Below are 27,340 nucleotides of genomic sequence, written 5' to 3'. Positions count from 1 at the left end.
AACAGACTTACTGCCTGTTGTGGAAGGTGGCTTTCCTCATGCGGAAGGGTGATCCCCCCCATTTCATCCATGTTTTCAATTTCCTGCAAAAGAGAAAAACAAAGAAGATGCGTTAAATGCATCCATTTTCTTGCATCACTTGATATATTTCTCAAAATGCTTGATATCTCTGCCAAAAACCACAAAGAAGGCAATAAAAATCAACTGAAACATAGCAATATCAGATATGAGCTAAAAGGAAAATGTTGAAATCAATATTTTGCAAGTAGAAAGGTTCCACATTGTGCTAGGAAATGGAATTATAGCAAAAAAAATCCCCTTGTTCGTAGAGATAAGGATACCCCCAAGATTGCTGAACTATAGGGAAATGGCCCTCTACCATAGCAACACCATCACCACCAAGCAGGAGATATCCCCAAGATGTCTGCTTAGTAACAAAATATTTGAAGACTATCCCATCTAATGGGAACATAGAGGTGACGCATTGACATACTTAGAACCGTCAAGAAGCTCAACCATATTCATTGTACATCCCCTGCAGCCACACCCACATCTGGCACTTAAACAAACATTTTGTTTAAACTAAGGCATTTTCAAAATTTGGCCCACTAATCCTAATCCCAAAATTATAATGGGCCCCGCCCACACCTAAGCACTCAAAAAAAGCTAAAATAACTCTATAGCCCTCATCATTTAATTATTTTAGACCAATCATTTATTAGTCTCTGCCTTATCTATAAGGCAGGGAACTAAAGTTCCCAGTTGTGGTCGACAAATTAATTTTTATAACTAAAGTTACCCTATCACTAAAGTTCAAAAATGATTTATTTTTGAATTAATTTTTACACATTAATTCCTTAATTTTGATTGGCTGACCTCAATTTTCCTAGGGGTAAAATTGATTTATTAATACCAAAATTTCCAGAAATTAAATTCCAGAAACTACTTTTAAATCTCTGGAATGTTGGTTGTCTGGTGCGCTTTTCCAGAAGAAATCTGATCCTGCTTTGTTCCTTCCTCTCATGCAATCACCCCATGCTTATCCAGCTTTGAAAGAAAAACTCTGCAGAAGTGCCCTGCTGACCTGCCTGCCTGCCATGCCAATCTCCAGCAGTACTGCTCAGAAACCCCCAACAGCAATCAGCAATCAAAAGATGATAATACTAACATTAACAGTGTGCTTTCTCAGAAGAGGATTAACAATAAAAAAGAATGGAGATCCGCTGCCCTGAACAGCGGCCAGTCTGCTCCCTCCCAGCTTCTTCACCCTCAGCCAGACATCTAACCCAACTCTATTCGCATACACCCTCCTCTGCTCACATAGTGGACTGGGCGGAATCACCGGACATAATGCTGAATTTGGCTTGCGTATTGCGCAGTCACCATACCAAAAATAATAATATTTTTTCCTATATGCGTTTTCATTGGGAACCTTAAAACAATATCATAGAACACCTCCATGAAAACGTGGCATAAAATATTTTATTTATTCTTTTCAATTCATACAGCTTGTTACTATTATAACTATTCAACAACAAAACAATACTAAATTTCTAAGGTTTGTTTTAAATGTTAGGACTTGCATGTTAAAGATAAGTCTAATGTAGTACTTGTTGGAGTAACCACTGACATTCCCCTTAAGGATTGGTGACATGGCTTAACCGCCTCCTGTGTTCTATAAGCCTAGTGGTTGTTTCGGGCATTGACAGGTTGATCTTTTGATGCAATGACAACTCTAACTTGTAACAAGTGGTATCAGAGCTTGATCACAGGGTTGAATCTCCCCAGGTAACGCGAAGGGGGGGATTGTTGGACTAACCGCCAATGTTCCCCTTCAAGATTCATGACATGGCTTAACCGCCTCCTATGTTCTATAAGCCTAGTGGTTGTATCGGGCATTGACAGGTTGATCTTTTGGTGCAACAACAACTCTAGCTTGTAACAGTACTTTGTACCTTAAAGAAATTAGTTCGATTGCACTCGGTGGACAAGGAAATGATCATATGCAGCCCCACAATTTTTAGACAGTAAACAATTTTCCACAAATATTTACGACATCTTTCTTTTCAAGATAAGATTTGACAAGAGGGGTCATCACTATTCTTTATAGCCTTGTTTTTCACTTGAATTAGGCTGGTAGATAGGGCCTCATTCACTTTAACAACATGCTACTCAACACAGTAATGAGAAGCATGATATAATATGCCACTGATATAATTTGTCTCTTTTTTAATTGGTAGGAGCAGCATTTAAAGGTTATATGTCAGATTGTAGTAATGAGAAACATTGAAAAGTTGAAAAAATTAGATGGTGGTAATGAGAAGCATGATACAACAGCATACAAATTATTATTTTTATTAGTGGGGAATCAGCATCATTAACTAATAATAGTAATTCTGGGCTATAGATGGAAAAATATTTTAAAAATTAAAAAATATTTTTGATTGATTCATAAAAGTCAATCATTTGTAAAATGTTTGATCAGAAATTAAATCTTGTTCAAATAAGATCAGTAAACTTTTAATAAAATAAATATTTTTTAATCATATCTGATAAGTTTGAATAGAATAGACGACTTTATAATCATAGAATTTGTTAAATCAGTAAATATTACAAAATAGATCAAACAAAAAATTATAACTCCATTAAATTATATTTGATAACACTTTAATAGAATAAATACCTTTTAATCATAAGCTTTGTAATGTCAATTACTATATTACAGAATAAATAATATTAATAACAAATAAAAAATTACGAATTCCCTCCAATCATATGCAACGGGATTTTAATAAAATAAATACCCTTTAATCATAAACTTCATTATGTCAATTAATATTAGAAAATAAACAATACTACAAAACAAAAAAATAACTTGTTGCCTGAATAACATGGATGATATACTCATACCATTAATGGTGAAGGTTGACAATGGGCAGGCTGCAAGACATTTGCCATGTGATGATGCATACATAACAAAAAGTGAAGCAAAGGAAATATTTTCCACTACATTTGAACTGACCTGAACACTGAGATCTGCTCCAATTTTGTTGGCTCCTGAATTTAAACCAGATTTTCTATATACCATTGTTTGGTTTACTTTGTCTCGTCGTAAAAAGCTTTAAAAAATCAAGGCCATGAAGACCAATCTTTATAAAACAAGATTCCTGACATATTAATCTTAAATGATTTTAAAATAATATTGTTTGACTTATACTATAAGTTTTTAGTATCTTGCAATTATCAGGATTTTTTACAGTTTAATTGTAATGCATTAAGCAAAGCATAGTGATTAATGGTGGAAGTCTCCCTCTTCAACCAGCAGATGCCTATCAAAGCTACAACTAAATTTGGTGCATAAAAAACCCTGGACGCGGCAATTCTCCACATCTGATCAAAATTTTAGCATAATGAATTTTAGATCTCTCGTTTCAATTAAAAAAACAAATAATACAGAGGCCAGAATCCTAAATTGTAAAGTGGATTAGGTTGTATATTTGTTGCTAGAATTGCAGGAAAGTGAAGATTTCAAACGCTGACCCAACAGCCAATAAGCAATTTCACAAATCTATTCTATTGCTGTGAAAAAGATGCAATTTCATTTCAATGACATTGAGATCCAAAACTCAAATGCACCATAGCCAAGCTAGAAGTTTCTAGAATTAAGATTGACATTCAGAGTTTGGGAATCGCCGCCTATTGCAGCGACAGCAGCCAACATTCAGGTTCTCTCTTTTGCATTCAATCACTATGCTTCAACCAGAGAAATAATAATCAACCTTCTCTTTTTTGCAAAAGGCAGGGACTCTAGCTCTTTCAGAGCTCTTGTTGTATGTGATGTCCCCTTCTTAGCCAGTAACTATTAATCAGGGTTAGTCTATCAAAGGTCCTCATAGACTAACAGGACGGATAGAGGATGAATTGGAGGTATCAGTTATTATCTTCAAATATATACCAAGTTTAAGCGATTTAAGCCCAAGTAATATTCTGTCAAAAAAGGATACAATTGTAATATGAGTGTAGTGAGAGAAAGAGGTGTTTGGAGAGAGAATAAGGTATTATGAGTTGGTGCCTTTCTAGGAGAGAGAAAGAGGAGCTATACGTTAGGTGCCCTTTGCGGAAAGAAAAAAAGTGACTATATATTAAAAAAAAAGAAAAGAAAAAGTAAACAAAAGTCACTTTACTTGGGGGTTACTCCACTTAGATGGAAACAATAAAAATAGAATTAAATCAGATTTAAGTGGGAAACCCTAAGAAAACCTTACTGGGGCACATGGTTTTGGAGTTTGATAAAAAGGTCATTTGGAGATCATTTTGGTTATGTTATATTATTATTCTCTCTATTGGCTGTGAAAGGAGCTTAGTTGAGGCTGAGGGTCTGACGCAACTTGTGGGGATGAAAACCTACACAAGGCATCACACCTACAATTGTGAAAGATCTTCCAAGGGTGTTTACCGCATAGATCAAATGATTAATGCTCACAGACAATGAACAAGAACAGCAGTACTTTTATTATTCGCATATGCCAAGAGATTACATAATGCTTCCGATGATTACAATGTTTTCCCACGGTGTACATATACTGTTCCGAAGAACCTTCCCAAGGGGGTCCGTCGACTACATAATAAATAATTACCATCTGTCGGCTACACAATATCTACCGACGACAAAGGGTGTGCAAGGAAATCCTAAGTCAAAGGTTACATTTGAGCAGTAATGAAATCAGCTTTTTTGAAGCAGTTTTCTGATTATTTTTGTGAGAGCACCCTTTTTGACTAGCTGCACCTTCCTTGGCCTAATTTTAGAGCTGAAGAAGCCCTTCTACTGCTGTTCAATGTTGGTCTACAACAGTTTCTACATTCTCAGTGGTTTGGAACACGGGTTTCATCAATTTCAGTGGTAAAAGGTTATAAAAAGCAAAAACCAGACTTAGGCCAATCCATTCAGCACTGTAAAGGCGAGTTTTTTCTCAGTCAAGTTACCTAGGTTTTGAAGTCCCCAGTTAAACTTCTTGAGTGGCCAAATCAAACTACCCTATTGAGAGGGTTTTTAGGTTGGAAAGGATAGATTTATTGTAGCTTCAATAAGTTTTCTGAGTGACCTATGTGGCTACCACCATGTGTTTCAGACCTGCAGTCAACAGTTTGTAAAGCTATCTTCATCATAGTGCACAGATCTTTTTCTGGGTATGTCTAAATCAGATATGTAAAACATTTTGCTAAATTGGGTTACTTGTTTCTTCATCAAATTTTAAAGTTATAGCTCTGTAGTAAAATCTAGAATTTGTTGCTATATGAGGCTATTACACGATTTCACCTATTAATGGTATTCTAGTTGATAAGACTTTTCTAGGTATTTGATAAATTGAGTTTTGAAGCTATCTTAAGTATATTCATTGCAAGTTCTTTTAATAATCAGAAATCAAACAAGAAATAACTTTGTAGTTTACAGTGCTCCAACTTTGAGGCGGGACAGTACATTGTGCAATTCCATTTCACGTAGCCAGATGAATAATAATTAATTTTGTTTTGAAGAATATTAGTTGATTTATTTCTCTACAATTCCTGAATTAAGAGATTTGTAGTATTGTACTTGTAGAATTTGATTTTTAAACTCTAAATTTTATAATTCCTACAATATTTATTTTATTTGCTTTAAGCCTCCTTATTGGCAAAATTTGGTGGATGTCATTATTGTTTGTGAGTTGGGGTTCAACGTCCCCAATGGTAAGGAGATGCAACATTCCATTTTCGACCCAAAAGGTGGTTGATATGAATGGCATAATTAGGACTTGATGTGAGTTTTATTCCACTAACACATGCAAAACTGAGTACTTAGTATTTCAGGATAAAACACCAAATCTCTAACTCTCTCTTGAATAAGGATGCTCAAGAGCATAACAATGTAGATGAATTGTGTGATCAAAGTTCCTTGGTATTGTGTACTTTCACTCAATTTTATAATGTGATATGCTAGTTATCAGAAAGGGGCTAATGCAATTCATTCAATGGATGCCAACTTGATTTTAACTTCTTCCAATGACAAACTACTAAGGGAAAGGGTTTAGAAAGCTAATCTAACTCTAAGAATGTAAAGACAATGTTGATGATTGGGTGAGTGTCATGTCCCCTGTTTTGCCAATAGAATTTAAAAATAAATAAATGAATCAATGTAATAATTTTGGTGAGTGAGAGAAACAGCCTGGACGATCACAGCTTTTTGCTCATTCTCCATCACTCCTTATATTCTATAGGCAACTTGCCTGCTTGCAATATCATGATGATAATTTAATTGAGTGTTCATTGTCAGAAATTTAACTGACATAACAAGAATTCAATTTTATTCAATGAATATTATTTAGTAATAGCTGATAAAAAAAGATATTAATGAAAAATAAAAATAAAATGAAATGCAATAATATTATTAACTGAATACAATATAATAATAATAATCAAATAAAGTATAAATGAATAAGATGATAAAGATGATAAATAATAACAAATTAATAAATAAATTATATAACAACTAATATTTATTCCTTAGCCGACTGAAACCAAAGGCTGTGACTCTTGAATCACTCATGATTATATATAAATATCATGATTCGACAGAACTGAGGGATATGGAAAAAATAACATGATAAAGAAGGAAGCAACAGGTATCCACATCTACAAATGACATTATAAAGAAAGCAACGATCACACATGGAACATGGCATTCAACCAGCGGAAGGGGAGAAAAGGCAGTGACAACTGGAGAAGGATACACATGGAAGAAATAAGGCGATAAGGGATTGAAATTGACAAGGAATACTGCGTGTAGAAAGCCATTTGTCTTCTAAATTGGCTTAAATGAAAAATATAATTAAAAAGTTTGAATCGTAGACTTAGGGAGATATATATATATATGGTAAGGTACGCCAGGTAGACAACAAAATATAGCAGAATAAACATGTTACAGATATTGCAGAAGTAATGCTTAAATTGCAGAAGATAATATACTTATTGTAGAGGAGGTATCTAAGGAGAACCCAAGACGGTGATAATGGGAAGTATATTATATATATATATATATATATATATATGGTAAGGTACGCCAGGTAGACAACAAAATATAGCAGAAAAAACATACTACAGATATCGAAGAAGTAATGCTTAAATTGCAGAAGATAATATACTTATTGTAGAGGAGGTATCTACGGAGAACACAAGACGGTGATAATGGGAAGTATATTATATATATATATATATATGGTAAGGTACGCCAGGTAGACAATAAAATATAGCAGAATAAACATGCTACAGATATCACAGAAGTAATGCTTAAATTGCAGAAGATAATATACTTATTGTAGAGGAGGTATCTACGGAGAACCCAAAACGGTGATAATGGGAAGTATATATATATATAAGGTATCGATAAAACATGGAAGATGTCAAATATGCAATGGACAGAAACTGACACCATGATCCAGCACACAAAGAGTACTGTGGTTGAGAGGAAACAGATGACAATGATAGTCAAGTTAGCAAAAATAAATATCATTTGGTGTGTTATTTAATAAATTTCCACCGTACACTCTGAAGATAGAATCCAATCAGCACTGAGTTAGATAGAAGATAAAGGGCAGTGAACAGGAATTCAGTCGCCAATGTTTCAGAGGAGATATCAATTCATTATGGGAGCCAATCTCATCGTCTCTGCAGCTTTAATCATACAGTGAGTGGTCTATGTAGACAATCAGTGTTAGGAATGGATATGTATAAGATTGATGCTACGATCAGATTCGTGTTCATTAGATAAATATCCTTGCAAATACTATCACTCGACCAATTTCCAGATTACAGAGTATTGAGATTGGTGGGCTTCTTTAGAGTATCAAAGTAAGATCGATGAATGAGTGCGTCTATTCTCTCTTAAGTTCAAACTGAAAAAACTAAATTCATACTTTGCAGAGTTGAATGCCTTCATTACATATATCTCCAATCATTTAGTACAATATTCTTTATTTCTTTCTCCTCGTTGGATTATAGCAATTGTATTCCATCGGATTTGCGAATAATGAATATTGGATCAGAGGACTGTTTGAGAAAAATAAACCATAGCAGAAGTTTTGTTTTAGAAGTACTAATTAAGGACATCAAAATCCCTGAGTATATAAATCTGTGGGCGATGGTTGATATAAAGTTGATAGAGGCATTATAATTATAATGGAGTTGTGTGAAGATTTTAATATAAGAAGATTGCAGCAATATGATTCATGAATGACATCTGCATAATATAGATTTTATAACAAAACTTTGGATTTAATTAAGGTCTATGGTTCATGAAGAAATTCAGTATTTATTACATATAAACAAGAAACTTACAATTGAAATATAAGAATTAAGTGCCAAATCCTATAGGATCGGATAGGGGACACCACAATTAGCCTATAATCAGTCCTTGTTTTGTCATGTCAACTAGGCATAGGAGGGTACTATCTTCGAAGGATGCGAGACTGGTTATCACAATGTCAATAATCATTCTGTTGATGTTTTGTAGCTTCAGTCGGATAAATCCTATGAGACTAAACTATTGAAGATATATATACACATATATTTTATTATGTGAGATATAATTTATATATAGATATATCTAATATACAATCAAGAGAAATCAATATAATTATATATATAGATAGATAGATAGATAGATAGATAGATAATCAATTGTCATATTAATCACCTAATAATGAATATAGAGATCGCTACATTTGAAAAACACTGAATTTACAGGCAGTGCTATTACATTTGCAATGATCCTAAACTCAACATGGTATCAAAAGTCAAGCTGCAAATGTAAGAGAACATGTTTTGGAATTACTAGAAACTTCTTTTGTTGCAAAGAGGAATTAAGAGAACATCAAGTACAGATGTATTATTGACAACTATGATGTGGCAAATTTTGGATTGGACTTAACTATTGTCGAGTCTATTATTGTCGTACCTAAACAGAGAAATCACATTAATGAAATTTTAAGGAATTGAGCTTTTTTTTGTGTTGGGATTCATTCATGACAACAATCAACATTGGAGATTATTGTTGACGGGTTAGTTACTTCATTTGGGGGATCATTCATACTGGACACGAAGAATCTTTAACCTATGCATAAAGAAGAATAGTAGACCACTAGTTTTGTGGACAAATGAACAGTTTATGGTGAGGCTTGCTATCATTCTCAATCATTACCTATGGGAGAACAGAGTGACAATGAGTGTGGAGGGAGAGTGCATTGACCGTTCCGTATAAAAAGTGGGAAGCGCAGAATAAAGACACGAGGTTGTACAGAAGGGATCGAGCAGGGGATCAAACCCAACAAAGATAAGTGTTTTAAGGAAGAAGGAATAACCTATGCTCCACGGGGACGCGTCCCCTGCCTCTGTACCCTAGTACCCGTACCGGGTACGAAACGGGGACGCGGGTACGGATTTTGGCCGTACCCTGCGACGTCCCTTTTTTGAAAAATTCAGAAACGTCCCCGAAACGGCCAATTTTTTTGGGCAGGAAACTTGGGGACGGCCAGCAGTATCGGGGACAGTTTTGCCGTCCCCTATCCGTCCCCGAAACTGCTGGCCGTCCCCTTTTTTCCAGTCAATCTGGTAAAGGCAAACCATCCCCAAAAAAACATTTTTTCCTAATTTTTGTTGTTCGTGTGGTCCCTAGTCATCTTAAAGACATAATAACAATATGCAACCCATATTTGGTCCATTAAAACACTAACTCTTCTACTCATTTTTCGATTTAACATACTTGCTAAGAGGAAGGAAAAAAACATAAGAGCAGTAGCAGCAATGAGCAAAGATTGTGTTTAGTGAGGCAAGACTGCGTTCGGTATTTACTATTTACTAACTATTTTAGTTGGACTTCTCTTTATTTCATTCTGATTTCAGCATGATACTTGAAGCCTTTAGGCATTTTAATTTTTGCTATATATGTATGTGATATTGTTATAATGGAAGCACTTAGTATTTGCCATTTGATAATATTCCATGTATTTATCTTCTAAAATGTCTATGGTGAATGGTTTATCAATGTTATGATATACATATTTGAATTTTGTCTCTATATTAAAAAAAATCCCCTATGTTTTTAATCGCCGTCCCCTGATGTCCCGTCCCCTAAATTTTAGCTTCGACCCGTACCCGTACCGGAAACACGTCCCCGTCCCCTAAAACATCCCCGTCCCGGAAACTCCGTGGAACATAGGGAATAACATTAACACATAGACCTTGCCACATCTGTGCACAATTCCATGTGCATGCAAGGTGATCGGCAAAGGTGAGAAGGACAGCGACTTAAGTGGGAAAAGGAACCATTGCATAGAAAGTGGAATTGATAGCAATACATCAAGAGAAGAAAAACACACAATTCAATAGGAAGCAGATAACAGGCAAATAACAGCTGAAGGGCCTATGTAAGCACGTACATGATCCACTATTATAAGCACATCGTACGAGGCTTAAGCAGCAAACCGAGGGACATTTTCACAATAAAGGTGATTGGAAAGATTAAGCACAGTGACATAGGAGAAACCATTGCATAGAAAGTGATTACGATATTAAACAATGTTTGACTCTATGTTAGGAAATGCTTGGAAGCGATCAGTTTCTAGATCATTAAAAGGCATATTATTCCACGTGGTGTGAGAAATGTTTCACTAGCAAAGATGTTAGAGTAGATCTATTAGATTTCCACAATCCATAATAGTAGTGCTATTATTTTTGGGTTCAATTGTAGGAGAAATTGCACATCAACGTTTTAGATCACACTTTGTAATTCATCATCAGTATGTAAATGTAACAAGAGAGCAATAGGAAAATAGGATAATGAAGATATATATGGAGGTTATTTCTTATACCACTTCAGGAGAAGACTTGGTATGGTTGAATTGTAATCCATTTGTACTCTTTAAATTATTAATAAAGTAATTTTATTGTTAGGATATTGACTATTATGGGCTCCACCATTTGTAATCATTATTTAAGAGGTAATGATCTCTGAGATAATGAACACTTGTATAAAAGACATTATGCGAGATGACAATCTCTTAGATAATATGCTAAACAGTAGAGTTTTATTCTAAGATCTAGATGAGTTCAAGATCATATTGTGATGTAGACATTGCTATGTCAGTCACAATTTGGATAAAGGAAGAATTTTATTATTCTCTGGGTTTTATCATGTGTTATGGTAGATCTTAACTCAAGATCATGTTGTGTTATAGGAATGTATTTGTGAATCACAACTGGATAAATGAAGAACTTAATTATTCTTTAGATTTATCCTGTATATTGTATTCTTTGCAATACTGTTATCACTAGTAGCAATGATTTGTCATATCACAAGTTTAGTAATATGACATTGTATCATGTGTTCTATGATACCACATGCTAAGAAGATTCAGATAGATATATAGTATCAATTCTTGCTTGTTCATCTTTATTGATGTTGCTAGATATGCTATCTCTCAGTATGATTATCAAGTTAAGAGGGAGTGTTAAATTTGTAACTTATAATCTTACTGATCTGATAACAAATCGGTCTGATTTGTTCTTACATGACATAGAGCAATCCAAATATCTTTACATTATCCTCTTAGGGATATCGGCATCTACCCTTAGGATTAGTTTGGATTTAACTAAACTCATTTTGTGTTAAGTTATTTTTAAACTTATTGTTTCTTGGGAAAGTCGCCAACTTCTAGGATTAGCTAAAGAATGTTTTCGAAGGGACATGTCCCTAGGTCTCTCTATTTATAATGGGTACGGTTGAAGTCTAAGAGCACACAATATACAAAATAGTCTGCTCCTTAGTCAATACTGCCCATATACAATTTGCAGAAGAAAAGACAGTTCTCAAAATTACATTTCTAATTCAATTCAAGACAATACTTTGAAGTTATTCACAGCAAGACTAAAGAACATAGAAGAAGGTTGAATCTAATCTCTGATTTAATCATAGAATTTGCAGAAACTTTACCATTTTTAAAAAATTGTTAAATATTATTATTACTTAAGAAATATTCCTATCAAAAATGTTTCGGAAATTAATTAAAGAGAGAAAGCAAATTAATTTAATTAAAGATATTTTAAATTGCAAAAAGTGTGCATGAAAATGTAAAAGTTAATAAAATATTAAAAAGAATTTGATCAATGAGTTCCCTCGCATGATTGCACAATCAAAGCCCCAAATTAGGGGAGAACTCTTTATTAGAGATCTGGAGCTCATTTTTCAAGGACTAGGTCTTGGAGAAGCGATTTTCAAAGAAGGAAGTTTTCATAAGAAAGGGGTTTTCTCATGTTCTTCATGGGATTGCGTGTTTGCGTGTTAGCATCAAATTCAGGTAGAATCTTGTGATTAATTTACGCAAAAAGATTTCCATCTTTCCAATCTTCTGTCTGCTTCGTGTTTGGATAGATTCGTTCTCAAATATTTGTAGATTTGTTTGATATCATTGATTAAATCATGTTGTGAATCTTAATTTATCTTTGTATCGAAGTTATTTGTGTTTGAGGAATTGAGTTTGGAACCCTTGTTCTATGAATTTTAATAGTTGGGTATTTTTAATTGGGAAGGGTTTTGAAAAGAAATTGAATTATAGCATGCAAATTCGATTGATTCATTAGGTTTTCCCTATTATTAGATTAAATCCGAAATTTTTATTAAAAAAATATATTGAGGGGACGTATTTTGTTTTGTTTTTTATAAAACAAACAAAAAATTAAAAAATAAAATAAAATATATAATAATTGGTGAGTGGGGCCACCAAACCCCCACCCACCTACCACCTTGCCTTATAGTGGTCGACAGCAGAATATGTTGCGTACACAGCAAGTACTATCGTTGTCACAGCAACACCTTGTTGCAGTCGCAGTACGCCTTGCTACAGCAGTTATACCATTTTGCAGGTCGGCGGGCCTTTAAACACGCCAATTTTATTTTATTTTTAGTTTTTAAAACAAGAGACGCAATGCGTCATAGTTCCTGCCTAACGCATAATGGTTGTAGAAGTGTAGATGAGTGAGAATCCAAATTAACATTGTGAATGCATTAATTTTTGCCTAGAAATGCACTTGTGATCTGATAGGATTAGTCATATTTTGTTGTTAAATTCTCGTCCTAAAAATGCGCTTGTAATTTGATAGGATGGCTTATATTTTGTTGTTAAGTTCTCGTGCTATATTATTATATCTTTGGGCATTTAAGCCCAAGAATAAGAGGCCAAAGTCCCCAATATGGCACTAAGTGCTTAATATCATACTACAAGCAATACATATCCTTTAGACAAATTTGAACCTTCTACATTGACAACTTAAATTATGTGCAATGAGGAAAGATATCCATACCAATATTTGAATTATAGAACTTGAAGAAGTGGCGAAGCATTTGGAGTATCACATTATATGTTTAAACATACCATGCATGCTACTAGAGAACCATAAGTAGTTGGAATAACTCCCCCAACTATGTATTATTCTCATTTTGATTATCAAATGGAACTCACACTATTTTTAATCATTAGCACTAGACAAAAACTAGGATAGAGATATGGATAAAGATAAATAGCAGTATACAACAATAACAACATAAACATATATGCTAAGGAAAAAAAAAAAAGATAGATAATATAGAGGAAGAGGAAGAGAGATAAAATAGTAAGATAGAGTGATAACAACATAGTTGTGTGTGTGTGAGAGAGGTAATTAAATATAATTATTTTTCTTAATAAAACAAATAGTCAAAATAAAATTATGGTTATAATAAAAAATTAAAATATATTATATTTTAATTAATGAAATTAAAAATTTAATTTTTATATTAAAACTCACATTTCTATAAGAAAAAATGAAATGTATTGAAATATAAAAATATTTTATAAGTAAAACTAATTGTTTAATTTTACACAATTAGAGAAGGTTTACTATTTAATGTTTTGTATTTATAAATTTTTCATAAAATCAAGTAAATTTTAATTATGAAAAATATCTATATAGTTTAATATGTACATTTGTAAATAATAAATAGATGTAATACATATAAATTTGATGTTGATGAATAAATATGATGTAATAAATAAGAAATAAAATATAACTATTTAATTTTAATACATAGTTTATAAAAACATAATAATAATTTATATATCTTTTAGAATTGAATTATTTCTTTTTTTGGTTATTTCTTTAGTATTTTTTTTTATATAAAATATAATTATTAATTTAATATTATAATATATATTTAAGTTTTAAATGTATTTAATCTAAATGATAAATTGTTTAAATAAAAAATAATAATAATAAATGATATAATTTATAAATTGTAACACTTATCAATTATACATATTACAAACACTATTATAAAATATAATTAAAAAATAATATTTTTTAATTTATTTTTATAAAAGTAAAATAATAGTAATAATTTAACTACTTTTATTAAAAAAGTAAAATTTAAAAAAAAAAATTAGAAATTCAAATGCTAAGATATAACATATTGAAATTATATTAAAAAAAGCGCACACACAAACACACATATATATAAGAATAATTTGAACTTATGCATTTGAACTTATGCATTAGATGAAGTTTTAAGAACAAGTTATATTAAATAGTAAAAAAGAACATCAATGTAAAACTAATAATAAATATATTTAAAATTAAAAATTAAAAATATTTAATAGATTGTGATAATTAATATTGATTAGACATGTTGTTTGAGATGGAAGATAAAATGATTGAAAAAATAAAATCTTATCAACTTGTCACAAATGTGGAAAAGATAAAGTTGTAATTAATACATTCATTAATGCAAGATAAAGTTGTTAGAAAATATTTATATTTTTTGTTGAAGAAAATTAATTTTCTCCCCCACTAAAAATAGTATGGACTAATAGAATGGATGAAAAATATGATTTATAAAATAATGAAAATTTTGAAAAAGATATAAACATTTGAAATCTCATATAATCTTTTAAATTTTTTGATTTGATTGGTTAGTGTTAATGTCATATTTGCATTGACATGAATGCATAAGTATTCCTGCCTTGGCAGGAACTAAAAATGTTTTATTAAATTTAAATATTATTAATGTGTTTTTTAATAATAATTTTTTATTTAATTATTAAATGTATTAATAATTAATAATTTTATTTATTTTAGTTTAGTATTTATTAATTAATTTAGTTTAATTTAAATTTTATTAATAAGTAAACATGATTTTTATATGTTTTAAATGGAAATGTTATTATTTAATGATTTTGATTATAAATAATCTTATGATTATTTTATGTAAACTAATCGATAATTATTATTTAATAATTTAGTAATAATTATTTAAATTACTTTATGATATTCAATCGAGGCATGATTTTGTGAGTTAATGGTAATTGTGTAATCGGTTATTAAAAAAGGTGAAAATGGGTTCAATTATATAGAGATTTTATGAACTTAATCAAACCAAAACTTTCAACGAAATGAAATCTCAAACCTTACTGTAAACTCAAACTGTGTGTTTTCAAAATCAAAGAAAACTATGAAACTACACTATTAGTTGTACATTTTCTTGTATGTCAGGTTTGGGGTTGACTTAAGAGTGTTGACCAATTTCAGGATCTCTACCAAAGGCCGGGCGTATACTATTTTTGATGATGTCATGTTTTGTTGCAAGTATGTACTTGTTTTTGAATCAATCCTGTTAGGACGATTGTTTGGGTAAAATATGTGATTTTGATCAATGATGCCTTTTCAGTCTTTATGGCTATATGAGACTTTTTGCTTTTATTGAAGCCTAGGGTAGGTTATATGTATGTGAGGTTGGGAAGTGGCTTGCAATGGAGGCCAAGGCCCTAAAGAGGTTGACGGGTAACCCATTGTAGGCTATTTTAATAAGTGATAACACTACATTAAATGAGAGTAAAATAAACTAATAAGAGTCTTTTTCTTTCCTTGCCTATGCCTCAAGTGCTAGTAAAGACTAGGATGGGAGTAGAGAGGACGCTTGGTTGCAACCTTACTTAGTTAGTATGCTTTGTCAGTACGAAAGGATACTAGTGCCGCATAGAGTCACTAGGGAGCCGGAGTATTAAAAGACTAGCCGGGTAACCTTAGAGTTGGCTCATGCAATGACACTTGCCCACTTGCATAGTAGATTCCCTACATGTCTTTGTTTGCCCCTTGGTTTAGATGTTACTTGTGTCTTGGTACCCTGAGTGAGATTGCTTTCAGGTTTTCCCTTGACCTAGATATTACTTTTGACTTTTGGGATTGTTATCCTATTTGGGAGTTGAGACTATCTCCTCAGCGCGGTGGGAGTGGACCCTTTTCCAGTTACCACGAGGTTGGGTGGTAGTGTTTTTAACTTTTACCATTGAAATCCATCAGTTCGATGCCGTGGCTGGAGTTCCTTGTTCTGTATTTCCTTTCATTCTATCTTTGTGTACTATGTTAGATGGTTATACCTATTGTATGTATTTTATTTCATGGATCTTAAAGAAATGATGTAATCTATTTTATGATGTATATTCTTTCAGCCTTTCATACCCTATGACCTGTACAGTGGATGATTGTGTGTTCCGATTATTGCCAAGTGACATTTGAGACAAGTATATTATTTAAATAGATTTGAACGTGTAGTTAATCTTTAATGTGGATGTTATATATATATATATATATATATATATATATATATATATATATATATATATATATATATATATATATATATATATATATATATATATATATATATATAGGTTTTAGTATTAATTAAACTTAAATTTGATTCTACATCATGGGGCCCCTAAGAATTGTAATTTGTTCTGTGGTATGTGTTTATGTGTTTATGTGTATGTTATTGCTTCCACTATTTTATATCTGTTGTTGTTATGTTATTATCTTCTTCTTTTTTTAAAGTTTGGCAAACTTAGTGAAACCTTAGGTTAATTTCTTTTTGGTTCCTTGGCAGGGCATTACACAAGCAGATGAAAAAAATGAGGCCTTTTAAGTTTTATGAAGAAAATTTGAAGGCTCAAACATGATAAGTTTTGCAAGTATACTAGAAAATCGAAAACTGGAATTCATTAAAAAGTGAAATCTTAGAATGTTTGTCATAAAAAGGAATAACATTCGAAAAAAATAGAAATAAAATGTCTTTTGATAAAAAGTCCCTCTTGCATTTTTACTTTTGTTCATTCTTAGCATATTAGTTTGGCAAAAAAAAATTAAAGAAAATTACAATGCTATTTCAAATAGAGAAAAAAACGCTCCAGTCTTTAATGCTAAGTAAACATTTCATAAGCACCTACACCTTTCTTAATAGTTCTGGTAGGGAAACATTTCTTGGCATAGAAATGCAAAGGGCATGGAATATGAAGGACAAGCTTTGATGAATCTGAAATTGGGATTAATTTGTGGTCAGGTAAGATAGTGAAACATATTAGGGAAGGCTTAGCTATTGAAATTCTTGCCTGGTAGTATTCAAGTAATGTGTGAACTACAAAGTTATAGATTCAACCACTATACTTAACATTATTCCTCTAGACCAAAGATTTTTGTTGACATTTCTCCTCCATCATTATAGCATTTGGCATGCTAAATTACAAAATTTTATTCACAAAGCACACCTGACTTTTTAAAGAATACTAAACAAAAAGATATCTTTTGGAGATTAGCAAATATGTATGCAGATATCTAAAATATTATTCTATTACAGGTTTGACATGTCTTACAATTCAAAAACAGAAAAGTACAATGATGAAACCTGCATTTAGGCTTGTTATACATGGAGTGCAATGCCTATTCTCAATTGACAAAAGATTCAATTAGACATTGGTTTCTATCTTTTCTACTTTTTAATATGAGCATTGTGTATCTAGAACTCAATTTTACGTCACTGCAGTTTTACTATTAATTTAAATAGAGTACTTAGCATAGATGTTTAACTTCTCTTATAAAGTAGACTAACCCATGCAAAACAAGAGAACAACCCAATTAAAGACTTCAATGCCAATTGTGTCTTTCTTTGGAGTCTATAGATATGATTACAGAAGAATTGGACATGGTTAAACCCCATGTTACTTTGTAAATTTCAATAGAGTAGGCTATACTGATATATGCAAGTAGTGTAGAAATAAATCAGCAATGGGTCATAACCAAAAAACAGAGTCAATCAATGTAACTTGTGTTATCTCGTTAAGGAAAAGTACAGGAAAATACCTCCGAAATATTCGATCCAGAAGACATTCCATTTGTTGTCCTTGAAAATATGAAATAAAACAAATATTATGTCAAATCGTCTGGCAATTCTTCCTTTATATGCAAAAACAATGTTAGATTGCACACGGAAACAAAATCATTTTGATTGCTCCTTTTGAGAAAATTCATCACAAAAGATTCACAAACAACACTTCTAAGAATTTCATCAGCTTGTTCATAAATAGGAAAAACTAAAAAGCTGAAAATGGATGCAAGTTAACCTGACAATACCTGAAAAACCACAAAAGTTTCCAGAACTCCACTAATCCAGGACTAAATATTTCATATTGCAGTCTTTCTCGACAGTTTTCCATGTAAACAGAGTGATAAGGTAGAATTTTCTTCAAAAAGAAAGCACGGTATAAGAAAGAAAGTGACTACAAATCACCAGAATTGGGCACACGTGATGAAAATCTGTTGGTCACTTTGGTTCTCTGTAGGTGTGGACCTATATCTATTTAGGGTGGTTGTCTAATGTCTACTGGAAGATGTGAGTCTTGCTCAGCAAACATCCACTGAATAAAATGGATCAAACAAAACTAATTTTGAAATCCTAATACAAAACCTCCACATTATGAAACTTTAAAAAACGGAATTGCCATTATGATTGCATTAAACTGAGGAGACAATGTTTCCTTAAATAAAAAATCACATGGTAGAAGTCACTAAAAATAGCGGACTGAAGTACTAGAAATATCTAAAAATCTAAATATAGAACCTAAGATGACCATTATAGTAAATATAATATTATTTTAATACCCTCCATTAATGGTCATTGGACTACCCTACAAAAGACTATACATGTCTTGTGCTCACAAATTCTTCAGAACATTCTGCTGCTACTGAGACCCACCTGGATCTGCAGAATGTCAATGACCAAGAGTAGACAAAAAACAAAGAAGGTTGCCCCCTTCTTTAGAATCTCTACAACAAGAGGGTAGAGCCTGCCACTGACCCTCCCTGAAATTGCAAAACCAAAGACTACAAATTTTCACAAAAACAACCAGATTCGAACGTGATGCTGGATAACTGAATTGTCCTTCCCTGGAAACAGACATACACACTGAGAGCAGCTGCCACAATTTTGAGGAAAAATTGTCAAACATCGCAAACTTTTGCAGATGAGTAGAATGCCCCCAAACGGACTGCAAAATATCATGATTTGAAGATTACAAAGCATTGGTTTTTCGGAAAAAAAGGTAAAACCCCAAAAATAGGAACACTTGACATAATATCCCACATGAACTTCGCGGATAACAGGGATTTTTGAGGTGAAAATTTGATCAAAACCAAACAGATAGCTAGCACAAAATCTGAGGCACAGATACAAAAAATCATTTTAAAGAAAAAACAGAAAAACCCAACAGAAACTAGAGAGCCCTACTGAACTACAGAAACCCTGGCCAATACACAGGCAAATCCTTAATTTTCTAGGAAAAAATTATAAACCCTAGCAGATAACTTTTCGGGAAAATTTATTAAATCCCAACAGAATTTTTTAAGGGAATAAATTAATAAACCCAACAGATAATTCCTGAGGAAAAATTATTAAAATTTCCATGAACCTGGGCTCTCCCAAGAGGGAGTCATACCTAGATCGGCTCCCATTCTGATACCATGAAACTTTAACAAACAGAATTGTCTTCAAGATTGCATTAAACTGAGGAGAGAGAGTCTCCTTAAATAAAAAAATCACATGGTAGAAGTCAATAAAAAGAGTAACACTAAAAATTGCAGACTGAAGTACTAAAATATCTTTATCTAAATATAGAACCTAAAATGACCATTATAGTAAATATAATATTATTTTAATAAGAGTGTGAAACTTGGAAAAAAATAGAATGAACATTGAATTAACAATGAACTCTTAAATAGAGTTTGCAAATGCTAATTATAGCATAAACATAAAAAGCAAAGTTGTCTAAACAAAGACCACATCTGAATAAAGAACTGAAAGCACGCTAAACAAGAAAGCCTAAATGACCATTAACTAAGATTCTAAAAGAACATGGTAACTACAGTGAGATACTAAAAATTCTGATACTAAACCTCCACATTATGCATTCAAAACCAAGACTTGCAGCTCACAAGAAAGAAAGAAATCTAATCAGGCATAAGAAATTATTTCTTGAGGCTAGACAAGATAATCAGTGAAAGAAAAAGTAAATGAAATGGAACTTGCTTAGCCATCTTTCCATTATTTCTGTCCTCCTATCTCTTCCTTCTTAGAAAATTAGCAATGGATTCGTAAATCTGCCTTCTAAACATCATTGAACAGTTGATGATCTAAAAATGTGTTTTCAAAGATTAAAAAACCTTGCATTAAACATTCAAATGAAGTCATGCAATTTGCAAGTAATGTAAAGTTTCTTCTGAGCTTAAGAAACTATTAGCAAGATTAAGCAAGATAATCAGGGAACCAAAAAAGGTATGAAGTGAAACTTCTTGATCCTTTTGTCCTTAATTTCACCCCTATCTCACTTTTTATGAAAATATGATGCAACTTAGCCCACACAGGTAGCAAAGTTGGCTTGGGCATCCAGTTTGACTCCAAATCTCAAACTGACTTGATGCACCTAGCTTGCAGGTGGCTTGCAGGTGGCTTGCCCCTTCCCGACCCCAACTTGGCAAGTAAGACCAAGGCAAGGCAGGTTGGGCACTCAGATGGGTCACGGGGATACTACTAGCGCAAATAAAAAACAATATGATGCAACCTTGCTACAAGACCGTGAAGATGGCACCCTATTTTCAATCTCCCCACTATGTCAAGGACTATAACGCAACCAAAGCACAACAAATTTATGGACCAAAAGCTCACTCCAGTAAATCAATGGCATGTTGCATGAACAAGCATAAGTACTGTAGGGCCAGCCTAAGTAGGTTTTCATATCTCTCAATTGGGCCTGGTGATATGGGTAAACAGTATAAAAGCATATGAAATGGAACTTGTTTAACCATCTTTAGGTTCTTTTTGTCCATACCAATTGAACTGGTAAATCTGCCTTCCAAACATCACTAAACAGATGATGATCTAAAAAGGTGTTTACAAAACAAAGAACCTCCCCACTAAGCATTCAAATGAAGACTTGCAATTCACAAGTATAAAACAGTTTCTTCTGAGCTTAAGTAACAATAATTAATTAATAGTTAATCAATACAATATTACAAATTAATGTTATTAATCAAACGTATATTATTAGTCCATATATATAGATATTGTTAACAATCAATATTATTAATTAATATAATATCAATGTATAATTAATTAATATCAAAAAAATATAGACAAGAGCCTACAACACAACGGTAAATTGTGAGCCTCTTCTCTGAGAGGTTTTGGGTTCACATCTATTCAAGTATAACTAATAGCAATAATCATAATAATTAATCACGACAAATAATAATAACTAACCTTGGCTTCAGCCTCTTACAGATCAAAAAAAATTATCAATGTTCATAATATTATTGATCAACATAATCTTAATAATATTAACCAAATCAAGATTATTATATAACCACCACCAATATTATTATGGACAAAAGGGACAATAGCCAAAAAACACTATGAGACACCGACTCTCCACGTCACCATCCTCATGCAACAGGAAGGATGCGACTATTGCAAAACCGGGATGCTTCCCTTTCCACACACACACAAGTATAAAACAGGGTGAAACTTAAAACAAGGGATCATCTCCACTGAGAACAAGCAATCCACATAGACAGAGGGAAATGGAATAACCATTGCAAATGAAGGAAATAAGAAACAACTATCACTGAACAAATAGATTAAGAATGATGCTTATTCAATAATAGAAGGGTCCGTACACAATGGGATTGGAAGCATCGAAGATCATAACAATATACACAGTAATCGGGATATTGATCAAAGGAAATATGAATAGCCATTAAGTCTATGGTACTTGCATTTGGTGGAAGACAAAGAGGTATTGGGATGTAAACTTCCTTAGTAACAGATTTGAATGTATATACATGGGCTGGAAATTGCAGAAGTTAGAATCAGCATAAGAAACATAGAACTAGGGGAAAGACATTTATCTGCAGTCTATTAAAGATAGAGTTAAGTAATGTAAACCTTCTCTTGACTATTTTGAATACACAATAGGTTTGTACATATCTCAGGATACAAGATAAAATATCCTAGATATTCCCTTAGAAATCATATTGATATGGAATAGGAATTGAAGAGAAGAGAATCCAGATAGGATAGAGGATGACAAATGTAATGGATACCCTTCAAGGAAGAGAAGAGAAAGGAAATGAAGCATTTACAATGCTGGTAAGCATTGTGTGATAACAAAATATACTGTAACGTATGTATGAATTAAATATTGATTGCCAGAGTGTTATATCTGAATCCAATTAGGAATAAGGAATATAAATGAGTACTCAGATATGTATAAAACCATACTCTCTCTTAATACTATTTCTGCTCGAGAAGAAAGGGCTATTAATTATAATATTTCCAAAGAGGGGCTTGTCTAAATTTAAGCAATGGCATCAGTCCCAAGACAGGGTAGGGGTCAGCATCCCAGAAGCCTTGAAGGCAAGCTCAAGATAGGATATCGGCTTGGACCAGTAAACTTTGAGAAAACCCATTGTATTTTGTCTCTAGGCACCTTGCTTATACACATAATCCTTCCTTCCACAAGTTGGAATGCTAATGAGGTCAGTATAGATGTCAATAAATCTACACAGATAACTTGGATGGATTAATTGAATGAATAATTCTCTTACTTTGATTGAACTGTTGTACTTTAATATTTATCCATTTTGCTTGGACATAAATATTAGAATCGGTTTAAACTGGTAATGACTAAGTCTAATCCTATCAGGGGACATTACACTTGTTACAAAAAGTAGTATAAAATCCTACCAATAAAAAAAAGGAACAGGTGCTAGTCTCAATAAATAAGATCTGGGCCCTGAAAGAAACACGTGTCACTTAAAGGAAAGCACAGGGCCCTGCCCTGTGAGATTATCTTATATGAAGGTTCTAATCCTGAAGCTGAATGATGAGACTACCGCAGGAAGATTACTTATTTGAAAGATATAAGTAGAATTACTCAACAAAATCAAATGCAAAAATGAGAAGAGACAATTTTGATATAGCAACTGATATTGCAAATACATCTCTTAAGTTTTATTGGATAGTTGATAATCTTCAAGGTTTTACAAAAAGAGAAATCAATTGATGAGCCCTACACAAATGAATGCTAATTCTAAATATATACATATAATAATGTTGAGCAGACACCCCAACAATGCAATGAGAAATATATACAATATCAAAAATTACTCTTCTTTCTAGAGAAATAAATTCAGGCCTTCAGTACAAACTACATGTATTTGCTTTCTTAACAACTAACCTATCAAAGAGATGCACAAGGTTAATGCTTTTTGCCAAAAGGCTACAATGAAGTCCCTTAATCCAGTCTGTGGCAAAAAAATGACATGTTGTGGAGTAATCCCTAATTTGTCATCAAATCAGAACTGATATGAAATATTAAATGGGTTTCGTGAAACATTAAATGGCTTTTAAATTTTGAAGTTAAACCATTTGAAATATTCCAGCTTCTGGCCCATCTTAGTTAAGTCTCCTAACCTTCCATCCAGAAATTTTATGTTATATATATATATATATATATATATATATATATATATATATATATATATATATATATATATATATATATATATATCATAACCTTGTCATCCTAACCGACCAAATCAAAGTGTATCGAATGAGATAAGTATGAGTATCGGGCATTGAGTATAAACCGATACCATGATCCATCACAAATCTTAGTTAAGGCTGTGATTGTATTAAATGAATTGGTAACATTGATCGGTGCTTGCTAAGGTTTTAATTATGCATTGGGGTATGGTTACATAGGGTCATACCCCTACGTAAACATATCTCAATGCACACACACACATATATATATTGTATGCAATTTTGAATTCTGAGATAATCAATAACAAAGGCAATTACATCTCAGTCTAATTCAGATCTGCATATTATATATAAAACTGAATCAGTACAAAGACAAAAGGAAAATCTGTTCTTATCATATAAGGATATTTATTTCAGTTCAAGAAATACATACATATATATATAAGAATTGAATTGAAGATTGCTCAGTATACTTACATAGACAGATTATAAGTTTAGTTAGTCTCCACCAATAAACAATCATTAAAACTTTACATGGTTTCAGAGCCTAATTGGTAGAGAGACTTCTAAATTTAAATTCTTGAAACAAAAGTGATAACACGTCAAACAATCTTAGAGTAGAATTATAACAAATTCTCAAAAAATTAGAACTAGAATCATTCATTTTATCAGATATTTCAATACCTGAAGATGAGGCAGAAAACACCACTTGAAAAAGACGAAATAATAAAGCCAGGAAAATCGTTGTTGATTAAGTAAAAGATCATATTCTTCCATCCATCTTAAATCTCAAAAAGGCATTCGAAGTATTTGTTGGTAAACAGATTGTTCTTTTCGATTTAACTCTTAAACGGCCAAATTTGTGAACAACGTCTAATTACAACAGTTGGAAAGTTGTTATGAAATGACTAACTTCCCTCTAAATTCTTAGGTACAGCTCCCTATTGCATAGTGATTTGCAATGAATTATATTTGCTTCTAAATCTAAAACGGGGTGTGTTCTTAACCCGAGAACAGAAAAGGTAAACCAAGCTAGGCCTAAATAGGGACTAACTTAGGCAAGAGTTGGTATTTTAAGATTAGTTAAGTCTATGGATTCACACATCTTATGAACCCGCAAAGCTTAACGATTCAACAATGTATGCTAACTAAAACTAAACTGATATCAGCAGGAAACTAACTACAGAGAAGAAACGACTGACTTGAAAGAAAACGCAAAAAGGGATTTCTCTTGAACCTATGATAACAATACTATTATCTTCAATTTACAGTTTCGAAACAGGGGAATAAAACTCCATTCATGCCTTGATTCAATTCAGACGAAAGAGAAAACATAAAACTAACATAAACAAAATGGAACAAAAAATAATTAACACAAAATACCATTCAATTGTCTTTGCAACATCAAGTATTTCACACCAAAAATTAGCCAACCTTCTATTAATCTTTCGATTCAATACATATAGGATTTTGAGATGACCGTTACAAAATGGGACTAAAATTGGTTCATCTCCTCAAAATTGACAAATGGCAAGGAGCAAATTTGTCTATTACAATCATTACATCAAAATATGAAAGGGCAGGATATGAATCACTTCGCCTTCTTTCCCTTTTCCGACTTTGCCTTATAGGCCTTGGCGGCAACAATGATTGGAATTAATTCTTCATGTCTATGAACATGGACATTTGTGTATCTCAAGCGCCACTTGGAATGCTCTCTAGCTAAATCTTTAACGACATTTAACCACTTCTATATCTCCTCCATAGCCACATGTACACACACCAAGTTTTTGGAGCTTGGAAACTCTATTTCGATGATTGGAAGATATCTCCATCAAGCCATCTATATAACTAGAGAAGTTCTTTTGCATGACAACCACTCCAATGATCCCCTTTCCTTGTCCACTAGTCTAGGAATCTATATGTAGACCTCTTAAGAATTCATAGTTTCTGTCTTGATCCTTTTTTCACTTTCGCTTCTGTTTCTTTAAGTCCTTCCTCTATCACCAGGATCATCTCAAACTTGAATTGCATGCCCTGGAGCCACTTAAATAGAGGCTTGTCTCCCTTAGGCAGAATCTTTACTTCCACAGCCTCTTTAGCCTTCATATGGATAATCATCTTCAATAAAGAAATACAATCTTCACTCTTAACTTTTTCTACTACCAGGGTAGCTCAATTGGCTGAAATATTGTCCTCTGTTTCGAGCCTCAGTGTTGCATTGTCAATCTGCTCTATAATAGCAAGTCCTTCTAACTTGAGTTTCCCACTCCATTCTCTACCAATCTGCCCGAAATGTTTGTCTTCTTGTAACTGGGAGATGAGTGCTTGAACATCAGTAGCAGTAGGATCACTAGTAATTGACATTCCAAAGATACTTGCCGATGGGGTGACTAATTGCCTGATAAAGCCATTAAGTTCATGAGTTTCCACCTTCATTCTGACTTTTGATAATTTAAGGCTTTCAAATTGTCCTTCTATCACATCGTTTGTTGACTTTCATAGGCCAACCTTGGTGTCATGTCTGACCTCCCCGAGATCCACAGAATGCAAGGCAAAATCATCTGCAGGCATATCTTCAATTCTTCCCTCTTTAGTGGGTTTGGCAATTTCCATCGTTAGATGCCCTATGTCAGGATCTTGTCCAAGAATTGACAAGGTCTTCTGCTTTTTTACTTTGCTCAGTGTTGATCCAGAGCGGATAGCCAAAGATAAAGTCTCTTTATTAGGAACTCCTTCCTCTCTCCTCTTCCTTTTTCTGTCCAAGGTGTCCTCCAGCCATGACTTTGTGTCGATCACCTTGTATGCAGTCCCAAGTGTATCTATACTAAACATCTTTCTCTTGACTAGGGTCAGTGTTTTTGTGGCTGAAGAGAAAGGATTCTTCAAGGCTTGTGAGATGAGCTTTGAAGATTTCGGGCCCTTTTCTATCTCTATAGTCTTCTTTGTTGCTTCATAGGATTCAATTGACTCACTCTCACTGCTTCCACCATCTCCAAGATCTACTACTTGTACTTGGGGACTACTTGGAAGGAGTAGCGTTGCACTCACAGATGGGATCAGACTGCTATGTGGTGAGAGAGCAAGTGTTACTGCACCATCTTTTAATTCCTCTGCCTTCTTCTCGGCTTCTGTTGGAGTTCCAATCGGGTAGAGAGTCATCCTAACAAGTTTTGCCTAGGAGAATACTTTTTTCGGGAGGTTAATCACCTCCATCTAAGGGTATTAACCTCCATCTAAGGGTTGTGTTGGCCCTTTGGTAATAGCCAAGGTTGCACCTGATGTGCCACCTTGGGAGGAGGAAGGCGCTGCAACTTTTGGGGAAGCTTGAGCGGATGTGCCTTTGCTCTA

At 33.0% G+C, this 27,340-nt stretch overlaps 1 protein-coding gene across 1 annotated transcript in view; it reads right to left on the bottom strand.

Annotated features, from left to right (window-relative positions):
* The window catches only part of LOC149578537 (peptidyl-prolyl cis-trans isomerase CYP21-4-like), an 88,587-nt gene that overhangs the window by 53,385 nt on the left and 7,862 nt on the right, over positions 1 to 27,340 (bottom strand). Inside the window, exons 3-4 of the mRNA XM_089829701.1 lie at positions 18,253 to 18,292; positions 12 to 83 (exon numbers count right to left, since the gene is read on the bottom strand). Coding sequence (XP_089685827.1) covers positions 12 to 83; positions 18,253 to 18,292 — 112 coding nt within the window. The remainder of the gene's footprint in view (positions 1 to 11; positions 84 to 18,252; positions 18,293 to 27,340) is intronic.

This window comes from Cupressus sempervirens, chromosome 1 (genome assembly GCF_028749045.1).
Source record: "Cupressus sempervirens isolate cs-2001-9-10 chromosome 1, ASM2874904v1, whole genome shotgun sequence".
NCBI lineage: Eukaryota > Viridiplantae > Streptophyta > Pinopsida > Cupressales > Cupressaceae > Cupressus > Cupressus sempervirens.
This window is presented reverse-complemented; position numbering and strand designations above follow the sequence as displayed.